General features: G+C 37.2%; 1 protein-coding gene across 2 annotated transcripts in view; it reads left to right on the top strand.

Annotated features, from left to right (window-relative positions):
- SH2B2 (SH2B adaptor protein 2) overlaps positions 1–13,524 on the top strand; it is a 55,735-nt gene that overhangs the window by 25,946 nt on the left and 16,265 nt on the right. For both annotated transcript variants that reach the window (XM_072429610.1, XM_072429619.1), the window contains exon 2: positions 5,820–6,697. In XM_072429610.1, the coding sequence (XP_072285711.1) occupies positions 5,846–6,697 (852 nt within the window). In that variant the 5' untranslated portion in view covers positions 5,820–5,845. The remainder of the gene's footprint in view (positions 1–5,819; positions 6,698–13,524) is intronic.

Here is a 13,524-nt window from a genome sequence, read left to right as displayed (position 1 = left end):
TGCTTATGAAAGAGGGACTAAAGGCCTATAGTATACATTGGCTTTATGTAAATAAATAATTATGTAGAATAAAGACTAGCTATGCAGAATAATGAAATGTACATTTTTACTAAATTATTGTGAATTTCAGATCATGAAAGTGATTTTAAACATTTTGAGCGGGTATGCTCATATTCCTGTTTTTTTGTGGCGGGGGATTGCGGTGAGGCATAATGTTTTCAAAAGACATATTTTGTCCAGGGTGCCAGGCACCCAGGAATTCGTTTAGAGGTTGAGATGAACAGTTCTGACAGTATTTTCTGTGCCAATGCTCCAGGTCATCCTGCTGATATTTACAGCTATTAAAACTGAATGTGATTCAAATAGTTTGCCTGTAGCTGAAAAACCATTTTTTTATTATTTCTTCTGTTCAGCACACACCACATACACTGAAGCAATTATTTTTAGAGCCAATTAATGAAATTGTACTTAATATTACAAGTAGGGTGCAGCAGTGAACTGTGTTTAGCACCATTGTAAAGAGAATGCTGGTATACATTATAGTATGTATAATTAGATTTTGTGATGTTTATTTTAATGACTATTTCTTCATGTTTAAAGAACATTGCTTAGCACTCAAAAAGTTGACCACATACCAAAATGTTGTATTAAAACCAGAAATGTCAAAACAATGGTATTGTTGTGTAAGATGTAAAAAAGTAGGGATTTTTAAAGCCTGCCCTTTTTACAGAGGTCTGATATCCACAGTTGAGTTCGAGCTGCGGATCTCTGAGCATCATGGCGCATGAACGCATTGTGTTGTGCAGAGCTATGGGGTTGTGTTGGACTGTTGCAGAGAGACCACAAATTCCTCAAGGAAACCTAGTTCCCCTCTCACTATATAAGTGGCAGATAATAGGATTTTCTACTCTATGGCTACTCTCCTAAAATTCAAACTGCATTGGTTCTGCACATCTTTTGGTTTTAATCCCCCTGCAATATGTTTTGCTGATCTAAAATTAAAGTTTGGGTTTCCTGTGTTCTCCCTTCTCTTAATCCGAATTATGCAGATTTGGACAAATTTACACTTCATTTAGATATACGTTTACATCCAGCGCCTATGCATTAAAGCACCAAAGACAAGAAGTCTTAGACTTAGAGGGAAGGTAAATGTTTTCTCAGGGGAAGGAGGGAGGCACCCAAGCTAACTGCACTATGTGTGAAAACACAGGAACAAATGCTGACTGCCAATGCTGCACACATTTTTAGAATGCTAATTGCCTAGCTTTTGTCCTGATCCAGTTTCTCTACTGCATTCTTTGTCCTTGACCCAAAATAAGTATGCATCAATGGAAATCAGAACAAAGTCAAAACTCCTGATCATACTTTTTTTTTTTTTTTTGGGTCCAAGTTTCCAGGGGAAGAAAAAGAATTCTGGCTTTTTAACTAAGACTAGCTTTATTGCAATCTTATATTATACAGGAAAAGGAATCAAATAAAGCTATAGTGATTTTCTTGTCTATGGTGTTGTTTCATTTTTTTAACTTTAGTTGCACTCAGCAACATTTTCTGCCAGAAATTTGTAAAAAAAAGTCCAATACATACACACATGTATACATACATGCAAATATACCTCTGCCATATACCACAGCACTGTATAAAGATCAGCGGTGCACACACATGAGTCTCAGTCATATGTCTAATAATTTTGTTTTAAATGTATCGATGAGTTTCCGAGTGATGGTGGAACATAGCAAGTTTGGTTGAAATGTCTCCATGTGTTTCCTAGTGATCACATACATACATCCAAATAAAGCTCTGACATATAGCACAGCTCTGTACAAAGATAAATGGTGCACTCACATGAGTCTCCGTCATATGTATAGCAAGTTTGGTTGAAATGTCTCCATGCGTTTTTGATTGATGGTGGAACATACATACATACATACACACATCTAATTTTATTTATATAGATTTTTATAGTTCTGACATATACCCTAGTGCTGTACAATGAAACACTGAGCTAGACCAATCAGTCTCTATACAGAGGAGCTGACACTCTAATGTCCTCTCACAGTCACACAGTATTCTTATACATTTATATAACATATACCACAGCGCTGACATATAGCACAGCGCTGTACAAAGCGCATTGTCATATGTCTAGCAAGTTTATTTTAAATGTCTCCATGCCTTTCCGAGTGATGGTGGAACATAGCAAGTTGGGTTGAAATGTCTCCATGCGTTTCCTAGTGATTACCAAATATAGCTCTGACATATAGCACAGCGCTGTACAAAGATCAGCGGTGCACTCACATAAGTCTCAGTCATATGTATGGCAAGTTTGGTTGAAATGTCTCCATGCGTTTTCGAGTGATGGTGGAACATACATACATACATACATACATACATACATATACACACACTACATCCAATTTTATATATATATATATATATATATATATATATAGATTAAACATCTTTCCCAACTCAGTAAATGAGATACAATTGTAATATTTAAAAATCTAGGCAGCTCTGAGGTTAAAAAGTGTGAAGATATTTTTGAATAAAGTGGGTTCTTTAAAAAGGACACAATTTTGGTTATTGTATTAAATACAGAGATCTTTAGATTACACTAGAGGGAGAAAATACTCAATGTGCAATTACTCTTCCTCCCTTCTAAATGATTGTTGAGGGAATGCATTGTTTGGTGTTAGCTGACTCATAGACTTGCATTTTTAAAATGAGCAGTAATGTATTATGTAGCAGGGGAAGAATTGCTTGCATATGTAATAAGCAAATATGACTGAGCCCATATACATACAGTTACAATATATTCACAGGCACAAGGTTTTTTACACATTAAAATTGAGATAAACTGTTTAGTTTTGGAATGAAAGGAGATGGGATTTCACCTTCTGTCCTAAAGATGCAACAAGGAGTGAGCAGACATGTTAGAAGACATTTTCCATTTTCACTTTGTTTTTGTTACAAAATTTTGAATTTCCCATTCTATCTGTGACAGAAACACAGCATTAACTACCTTGAAAAATGATTAACCGTTCCCCACTCTAAATAAATTGGTTTGGCTATACAGTAATGGCCATAGAAGCCCACAACACTACATTAGGACTTGAAAGTCAGAAGGGTTCCCAATATGAAGGTTGTCTGTCCCTGTTTTGGTAGAGCTGAGGTCAGATGAAATAATGCTGTTGTTGGTCAATGACCTCCTTTCCATACCCCCTATTTGTGGGTAAATGTGTTGCCTCTGGTCATCCTGGCCATCATTTTGTCATTAACCCCGTATGTCTAACACAGTATTTCTGAGGTTGGAAAATCCCAGCGTCTTTTCAACAAAAAAAAAGTCCTGACATTGTAATTGTGAGAAAACCGCAGTTTAAGGAAATTTGTTCGAAGTTTATTCATTGTGTATAGGAGCACTAAGGTTTATGTAATTACATACAATTATTTACTTATTAATTATATTACATTACAATTAATATAATTTTACTTTTTTGATAGACTACTATAAAACCACAATGTCATGAACATGCTTTGTATCTATCTGGAGAATTAATATTTTATTAATAATACATTGCCTGCTCTTCTCCGGCATCTTCTATGCACAGGACTGGTCCTAAGTAGTGTACTGACTTTGCTGACAGCTCTCCTTGATTTAGACATACTTTATGTGAGGATCAATTACACTCTTGTCCCAATGACATTGCCAGGTGTCACAAAGTGAGGTGGCTGGGGAGGGGGGCATTAGACTTTTGCAATGGGGCCCTATGGATGTAAGTTACACCTCTGTGCACACCTAACTGATCTCGGTCATCAGTATATTAAAAACATGAACATTTTAAAACCGCATCATGTAACAAAAATTCTTTATCGAATTAATTTCTCAGCTTGCAGAAATGTCTGGTGTTTGCTAAACTGAAGACGCTGACATTTACTGCACAAATGTCTCATAAAAATAAAGGAGATGAGGTTTGGAATATGCTGAAAAACAGCTGATAAAATCTAATCGTAGCCATAAATAAAACAATTATTTCAAGTGATGTTTCTGGTTTGACGAAAAGCCTGCAATAACCACTATTTCTGCCATGCTAGGAGGCTAAATATGATATTATGGAGCAAAAGAAAAGGATTAAAATACTGTGAATGCACTACAAGCATTGTTGGTCCTGGCACTGGAGTAAATTGTTGGAGGATGAGCATATATCTCTCCAGCCGTGTTCTTTTTTTCTTTTTAATGTATTGTTGTTGATTTTGATCTTTTTTGATGTATTGTATTAATGATGGTTGTATTGTGGTTGGCCACCCTAAATCTAAAGGTGCTTATAAACACAGTAGCTTTATTGTAGACCCAAACTAAAGCTCCTGGTGGCTTTTTGTTTTATCCCTACACTCTATGGTGCTCACACTTTGTAGTATAGAACCCGGCTTTATGTGTGGCACTGCCGCATACAGAGCCAGACACCGGGTTCCAAATAACTCCTGCTATTACAGCATCAGTGGCCATCTAAGGGCCAATGAGGATCACTGTGGTGTCAGGAACTTCCTGGGGTGAGGCATTGATAGGATCATGGACTTGCTTCCACTGCAGGGCACCCAAAACTATATAAATCTGACCTATTTTTCAGCAGGTGCTGTGCAAACTGGCTGATAACACAAGCTCATCCTCCACCGATCAGTACAGTTCTGATTAAAATGCTGGATTGGTTCTTCTCTTTATAGTTTGTATATGGCCAGCTTACATAGGCAGAATGGTAAAAAATGGTATTATGAGTATTACAGGTAGCCCCACATACAGTAAGGTGCAACAACCATCAAAGAGTTTCATACATTAGGATCACAAACTTGATCAGGGTGTGACAGTCACCCTGTATAATGATGCAGCAATCCCCAACCTATTGAGGAATCTTCAATTATTTTTTCAATCTCCACTGGCAGGAAAATATCTTCAATGGCTGTAAGCTTTGGGATACCAATCAAATAGCGAGATCCCAACAGTGGGGGCTGTAGAAGGTGTAAACATTTTAAGTCAGTGGGAGGAAGCTCTAGGTGGTTGGCAGCCCATGTAATGTAGCCAAACTCTTCAATAACCACCCAAAAACATCCAGGTGGTTACTGAAAAGTGCTGGTTGGTGAGCCCGGCTAAAGCGGGCTGGGGAGAACACTGTACTGTATGGTGGGAGCCTACCACACAGCAGCATACAAAAATAATTGCATGCAGGAACCATGCATTGCAGTATGATCAACCATAATATTTGCTAATCCTCAACAGCACAGCTATTTGACTTTGCACTGCTCTTGAGAACCCTCAGCTCTGATGGCCTGGCCCTTGGGAAAAGTTATGCAGATATCAAAATCTTTTGATGGGCCGTTGTCAGTCTGGACAAGGGGACTTTCCTAGATAGATCGTATTTGGAAGGAACCAAGTATGATTCTGAGCTTCCATAATAAAAATCAATAAACAAAAGTGGTGGCCCAGGGACAGCGTGACTGGGGAGGAAAGAGCTAGATGGTGTTGAATGTCCTTTAGCCAGGCGGGGTCTGTCTGACTTGCTGCTGCTTCTAGTGCACATTGAGAATTTGCAGACAATACATTCAAGATAGTGGCATGCAATAACAGTATCAGGCATTTTAGATGTATACACACGGAAGGCTTTTACAGGTAAATGACATGCATAAAATGTCTGAAAGCACATACCTGTAGAATCTTATGGGACAACTGTTAAAATAAATGGTCTAATGCAACATGCAGACCAAGAAGCCCCAGATTATTTTGTAAATTCCATTGTAAAGTAACAATATATATTTTTATTTAATTTCAGATTTCTAAGAGTGGAATGGAACAGCCATGAATGGTGATGCACCTAATCAAGACTCTTCCTCCCAGCTTCCTGACTGGAAGGAGTTCTGTGAGCTCCATGCACAAGCTGCTGCTGTGGATTTTGCTCAGAAGTTCTGTCAGTTTTTGAGAGAAAATCCTCATTATAATGTCCCTGGAGCAGAGACCTCATTCTCTCATCATTATGCTGCCAACTTTTTAGACTTCTTTAGTTTTGAGGTGAGCAGGGTATACGTATCAGATTCTCCAACAAAATATAATATTGTTCCATTTGTTGGATTACAAAACTGCCAGGTGCCTTTAGCAAGGGATTTTGTCCCCAGGAAAGAAGAGACTTCCACCGAGTCCTTAGACAGCATGGACAACCCTGTCGCAAATAAACACTTAAGCCGGACTCAGACCCAAGTCCACAAGGTCTCTTCCTATGGCCATTCACGAAGCTCTGAGGATGTTTCAGTCCATGGGAGCTCCAAGCCAAAATTTAAGAAGGGGTTCTCCCTAAGAAACATGAGTTTGTGTGTGGTGGATGGCATGAAGGAAATGTGGCACAGGAAGTCTTCTCCAGAGCCAAGTCTGGACAACGTGCAGATTAAACGGTCAGAACGTGAAAATTGCACATCGGGTAACAAGGAACAAGTAGAAACTCGTGAAAAATGGACTCACAAGTTACGGCTGTCTAAAATGCAGGCAGCCAAAATCGATGTTGTGGACATTCAAAGGGAAGGAACTCTCAGGTACATGGTGGCAGATGACACAAACTGTGTTGGTAGCTCTCAATGGCAAAAATGTCGATTGCTTTTAAGAAAAGCTGTGAAAATGGAGGGAGAAAGATTTCTACTTGAATTTTTTGTGCCTCCAAAGGTAAGATGTCTTTGTTTGCTTTATGATTTATTATGAGAATGTGATGTGTCATCTTTTATGTTCTTATTCTAATAAGAAATCCTATGGTGGTGGAGCTCTACTACTTTGTAAAACCTACTACAAACAAGAGAGCCCACCAACTGGGGAAGAATGGGGAGTTCTGTGCTATTGTTTGTTTTTCTAGCTGTTTCCTGCATGCTAAACAGGAAGATACTTAAAATACAGTAGATCTCACCAAATCTTAATGGAAATCTTGTGGGACCAGCCATCTAGCCTTAGATCTCACATTGCAAACATAATGCTATGAGGCTGTAGCTGAAGCATAGGAAGTAAACTGCTATGTTTCTGTATGAATTCCAAACAAACTGTAAATATATTTAGGCTTAATTAACATTTTTAAAATGTTCCCTATAACATAGCAACCATTCCCTTTTAATTATTTCATAGCTATTATGGTTGATTAGCAGTTACTGTATTTGTGACCACATTGGGACCAGTTCTAAATGTGGTCCCTGGGCTGTGAATTTAGTGCAAATTTCAACTATGATGAAATTTGCAGCCATATCATTAATGGGGGGTGAAAGCTCAAGGAACAGATTAACTGGGTCCAGAATCAGTTTACATATAAAAAAATTTGCATAGTTAACCTAACCTTTTTGAATCCAAAAATGCTTTAATTGTGATAATTATCGAAATACTAAAACCACAAAGGTTCTTGGTCCTATAAAATTGAATTGGATAGCTGTGGTGTATGTTATCAGTATATTGTGGCTAAAAGGGGCTGCACGATTTATTTCTTGTCCTGGATAGGCATTCATTGCGTGTAGAATATATCTTTCAGCACGAAACATTTTGTGTTTAAATATATTGAGTCTGTTAACCTCTTGAAATGCTTTTATATATACAGTGTTCTCCCCAGACTCTTATAAATGGGTGAACCACCCGGCACTTTTCAGTAACTACCTAGCTATTTTTGGGTGCTTACTAAAAAGTTTAGTCACAAAACAGGGGCCTCCACTCACCTACAACTTTTCCCCACTCATCGTATAAGCTTGCATTCCAGGTAAAGAAAAAAAATATAAAAACACATACAGTTTCTGTTTTACTTGCCAAATTATTTCTCTATCCATTCACTTGAGTCCCGAGAATAAAGCAGCTGTGTCCCACAGTAAAGCCTTTTTCTCCTTACTGTAGTCAAATAATAAGTAACACAAACATTTCTCATTGCCCTCTCCTAGCCATAAGCTGACAGTGAAAGTAGAAGCAGCAAACGGAGGAGCTCATCTCTCATTAAATCTTCTCCCACCTTTTTTCAAAATCCAAGTACATATGATGCTTGTATGTAAAACATATAAAATTTCATGCATTAATTAGTACAAAGCTGCATTTATATATCGGCCTGAAAATCCGCTTTTAGGAATTGAGCATTGACTGTTCATCTCCAATAATTCACATCTTTTTAGAGATTGATTCAGAATTGTAGGAAGTGTATTTCAGCATTATTGAGTATTATCTATTCACGGTTATGAAATCCACAAAACATCATTGTTTATTAGTGAATAAGTGAAGCGTAATAGCATAGGAAAGCTATTATAACTGCAAGTTCGCTGTCCCAGTGGTACGCTGGGAATGTGTAGGGGATAGTTTTAGGGCGTGTCCTGGCTGAGAATTTGGAATATTATGAAGCCAAGGAGACCTGCATCCAGCTGCTGAATATCTGTGGACCTCCTACACTAACCCCATAAAACACGGAAATATGTTAGAGTATGCTTTGTATAATAAGCGCATTATTTAGGGTCAAGTGTGTGGACTGGCTAGAAGGTGATGTCACAAAAGAACTCTCTGTTGCATGCTTTCAGCTTTAATGTCCTATTTGGAAATGGAAAGAAACACAAAATGATACTGTGTGTAAATAGACATTTTGACCTGTACTCAGCACTTTATGATGAAACTTAGAGTAATTGGTGCTAAAAAAAAAAAAAAAAGATATTGTTAAATGAGTTGCAACAATGCATGACTTTGTTTCTCTTAAAATATTTTGTGTATATTCTATAAACTTGTCTTGTTCCTATTAAGTGCATCATTCTCATCATGGATTAAGCAACTCGGCTTGCAATTATAACCTAAAACCTTTATTGCTTCTTGTATGCAGACCAAGACCTGATACTATAAATAATTGTTGCTCGTGTTCCTTTGCAATACATTGTGTTATTGATAGTACAAGTTCCGCTGAGTGCAGAGATATTTAATGCTCAATTAAAACCCTTAATTGGAGAGCAGTGCTAATAATTGTAGCTGTGTTCTGGGGCCACTGGAAACAGTGCATTGAGTCCAGTCCAACTTTAAGAGTTGCGGTCCAGCGCTTTTCCGGTATTTTAAACCATGCTGCAGCACCTAGCACTTGTTAAAATCTTATATTTATTATCATATAAAGAGGCTGGATTTTTAAAGAAATAAATATCAGTGATTTAATTGGGTTTGTTTTTCTTTGCCTTTTCCCTGTTTGACTGTTTGAGCTTAAAGGTACTTTCTTACATAATTCTGAGATAAGAAGTTTGGATGTTTTTTGGCAAAAAGTATAAAGACCAGTTGTCCACACATACTTTTTTTTTTTTTTTTGTTTACTACTCCTTGTCTTTATAGTGGCTTTGGTGAATAAATCTAACCAAGTAGAATTTAGGTTTTTATGTAGTATACAACTATTAGTAATTTAATAGTTTAAGCATCAGACCAAAAACATTTTATTCTAAAAGAATATTAATTTGGAAATCTGGGCATATGGAATTGTTAGAGCGTTAGAAATCCAAACGCTATACCCTCAGAGTCAGAGCAGTGGTTCATATCTCAAATATGCTTTCAGCACTGGGAGGTGTAGCAAAGGGTGCAAAGGGGATTATAAAAATGGAGTTCAGTTAACTTTAGGGCTAATATCCATGAAGCTTGCATCTCCTGGGTGCAAAGCAACTTGCTACTGTGTGGCTGAGAGAGGCAAACCACACCACAGGCAAAAGGTTCGCACCCAGCTGCAGATCTTCAGATCACCACTGATTTTGTGAACTGCAACGTGATCTACTGATCTTTACTCAATGGAAGAGGTTGGGAGCACTGTGCCTCTCCAAGAAGCTGAAATGGCCCTAACAGTGCTAGGTAGTTATTACCTATGCAAAACAGGAAGCAGCCATTTTGGCTTGGCTATCCCTACATGACTAGTAATTTTTTAATGTCTCTGAATTTTGAGGAATTTTATATTTTTTTATCTTATTGGTGATGTTGGTTGCAATGTTAATATTACCAACTAAAAAAATGGTTTCCTGCACTTTCTGACGAATATATGATCATATGTTGGAGGATAAAATCAGAATTGTAGTCACAGTCATTAGTTAGTGTAGTGTACTGGGGGCGATTGACCTCCTACTTGCAATATGTTCCATGAATTGTGTTCAGTAAATGTATTCCAAGACTCCTGGGAACCGGGGTCATCCCTCATTCTTGTTCTGCTTTTATTTAACTAATTTACCATCTGCTGGCTCTGATTCACCACCTGACTCTGCACTCTAATAAATAGCCCGCTCATGTTTACAGACTTAGTTGTAGACATTCTGTCACATTTTTACATCTTACTCAGTAAGGATTGCATTGGTTTGATTGTGTTATTAGCATTTTACCTTTTCAATGAGCTTTAAATGTCCTTTGGTGATACCTGCATTACCAATCATTTGTATGTAATGTGCATTGTGGTATAAAACACATTTTAAATAACACCACTTAGCACCATTTTTAACTGCACAAAGAAGGTGATGAGAAGTATTCCAAAAATAAGAATGGTGCATAATTCAAGTGTTTTCTATGCTTTTTCAACATATGTTTAAAAGTACAGAACATATAAAAGCTTCTTAATTTTTTTAAACCCAATCACTTGAATAAAAATAAATAGGGTGCAGCATTCTGCCAAAAAAAGCAGAATGAGAAGCATTTCTACGGGAAGTCAGTAAAAGGAATCACAGCACCTAATTATAATCACATAGATAGATAGGTTTTGAAGTTTGTTTAAAATCTTCCAATGAAGTGAAGAAATAGAAATGGAATTGGGTGTTGGGTGCATGAGGAGGTGCCAATGCTTTTGGGAGGATAGACTGATATAGCATTGCTGACCTTTTCAGATTATCTAGCAAAAACAATTAGGATTTTAATAGGAGACGTTCTCCCATCAGTTAATTATTTTTTTGATTGCAATCAAACATTTCCACATCAATTCAGTTTTTCACAGATGAAAGGGTAACCATGCTATCTGTGTCCCTGTTGTCAACAGAAAGGGGGTAAAGGAGTACATCTCTTTAAAAAAAAACTTTGTATTTGAGATTAGCCCTGCATTGGGTGATGAGAGCTTTGCTTGTGATGTTGCATAGTGTAGTGGGTTATCAAAGTAGCAATCTTCTGAGATAAAAGTCCTTGATGTGGGTTTTAGATTAGGGCATACAAGCTTATTTGAAATTCTTTAAAGCCACCCTTGTCATGAATATGGCTGAATCATCGGTCTGTGGATCAGAATGGAAAATATACAATCAATTCATCTAGTTTATGCATCAAACAAGCTATAGCAAATCCACAGCTTTGTTGCCTTTCATTTAAAATCTTTCCCAAGCTGCAACATCTCGCCAGGTTTTACGGCCGTCTGTGCCACAAACATAGAGATAATTATTTTGTATGGTTGCACCCACAGTATATTTTTATATTATTTTGTAGCATTATTCAGATATACACTTAGCAGAAACATGTTATTTAGAGATGACCAAAGTAATGCATGTATAAAGCATTCCTTACTTGGAGACAGATTCCCTTTAAATAAAGTTCTATTCTTGGAGGAGCAGGACTTTGCTTCCTCTTGTCAGCGCAGTACCATGATGACTGGAGGGGTAAGGTCCAAGTAGCAGCAATAGGGGTTGAGGAAACCTAGACTGGCAAAATAGATGAAGAAGAAGCAAGGTGATCAATGCACTGCCAGTCCTCTGATACAACCTCATTACCAGCAAGAAAAACGGTGATCGGCACAGTAGTGAAATCACCAAAACTGAGATAAGCAGTCAGCGACACCAATTATATAATATATCACACTGTAGATACACAAGTATGAGCTTCAGTGAACACAAGTGTACGCATTCCAAACAAAAGGAAAATCTTTTATTTTTCCATGTTGCCAATAATATAGCAAATCAGAGCTGAGGTCTTCTTTAAAAAAACTTATTATGTATTCTGTCCATATATAACCAAAGGTGCCGGCAGGTAGGCATCACAAAGTATTTTCTTTTACCCCTCAGACTAAAAGCTATTCAGCTCCTTGGTTTGGTTGCTTTCTGTTTGTTAAGATGGCATTGCCTTTGGGTCTAAGGCTTTGATTCTGGCACAAAGCACACCCCAACTATCACTATCACCTGCTGTGTTGGCATAATATTTTCAGTGGACAAATGTTGGTGTCAGATAAATATAAAGAAATACAGCAAATTAAACACCAGAAATTCCTTTTACTGTAAGGCTGAAACTGTCTTGTTATTGGCACTGCTTATTTATATATCCAATATCTTCCAGGCCTTTTATATGTCAGTGCAACACTGGAACTATCTAGCTGATATATGCAGTTGTATCAGGGCACCCACGGCTTGGACAGATTTTCCCCACACAAAGAAATAAAGCAAAAATATTCAAATGACTTGTCTTGGCATCAGCTGCACTCCTCGGAGCCATCTATGCACAACCTTACTTTCCTTTGTGGTTGGGCTAATTGATCGGGGTGGGAGTACTATGAACTTAATGGCAGCCTTAACAAATGAAGGCATAGAGACAACCCTGCTATTTACATTTCAAAGTAAAAACCTGTTTAATCTTCCTTGTCTGCCAGATCATTAAGAAAATTGTATGGTTCTACCCAGTGGAATATTCCCTGTATTTTAGCCACATCTGTTTTATGTAAACAGAATAAGTCGGATTCAAATCCACTATATAGGCATATACTAATAAAAATTACATTACATTTGATAAAGTGAGGCTGTTTTTTTGGAAACAGCAGAAAGAGGAAATTTGATGCCAAGTGCCACCAATCAGATCGGGAAAATGCAAAAGGTTGGCAAGGGCAATACAGATTTTTAAAAAGACCCATTTTTTTTCATTTAAACAGGAAGAGAAGCCTAATATCATCATGACAGCATGATTATAAAAGCTGAACCATGGCTTATATTAAAAAAAATATACAGTCTTGTATTACTTTAAAAAAAAATAATGAATATTAATATTTTTTTATGTAGCTAATAAAAGTGTTTTAGCTTCTTGAAATCCCCTATACAGCAGCACTGAGATGGGGAAGGGGGGTAACACTAGAAATAAAGCAGTTGTGTTTCACATGTGCTAACTAGGAACAGGAGGTGAGAGGAGAATGATAACCTGTCCATCTGCTGCTCTTTTATTATCCAATTTCAGGCTGACTGCACAGAAAAAATTGATTGTAGTTATTTCACCCACTTCCTGCATAGACTAAATTTTTGAAGTAATGTATCCCCCATTATGAATACAGCTTTTGAATTAAAACGGGTAATATATATTTGGCAGGTGTATAAGACCCTAATTTATTCTCATTTGTATAAAAGAAATGTCATTAGGATGCTTTTCATTCAACTAGTGTCCAATAGTAATAATAAAAAGTTACATTGAGTAAAGTGTAAAAAAATTTAGCCCAAACTCTTTAGCACAAACTCTTCCCTCTGTGCTCTTTCTGTTATGCTCATATTAACCCGTTGTGGCATCATTTATATTTTTTGATGTGTTTATTTTTCTTTTAC

This window comes from Pyxicephalus adspersus, chromosome 1, assembly GCF_032062135.1.
Source record: "Pyxicephalus adspersus chromosome 1, UCB_Pads_2.0, whole genome shotgun sequence".
NCBI lineage: Eukaryota > Metazoa > Chordata > Amphibia > Anura > Pyxicephalidae > Pyxicephalus > Pyxicephalus adspersus.
Note: the sequence above shows the minus strand (reverse complement) of the source record. Positions and strands in the feature narration are given on the sequence as shown.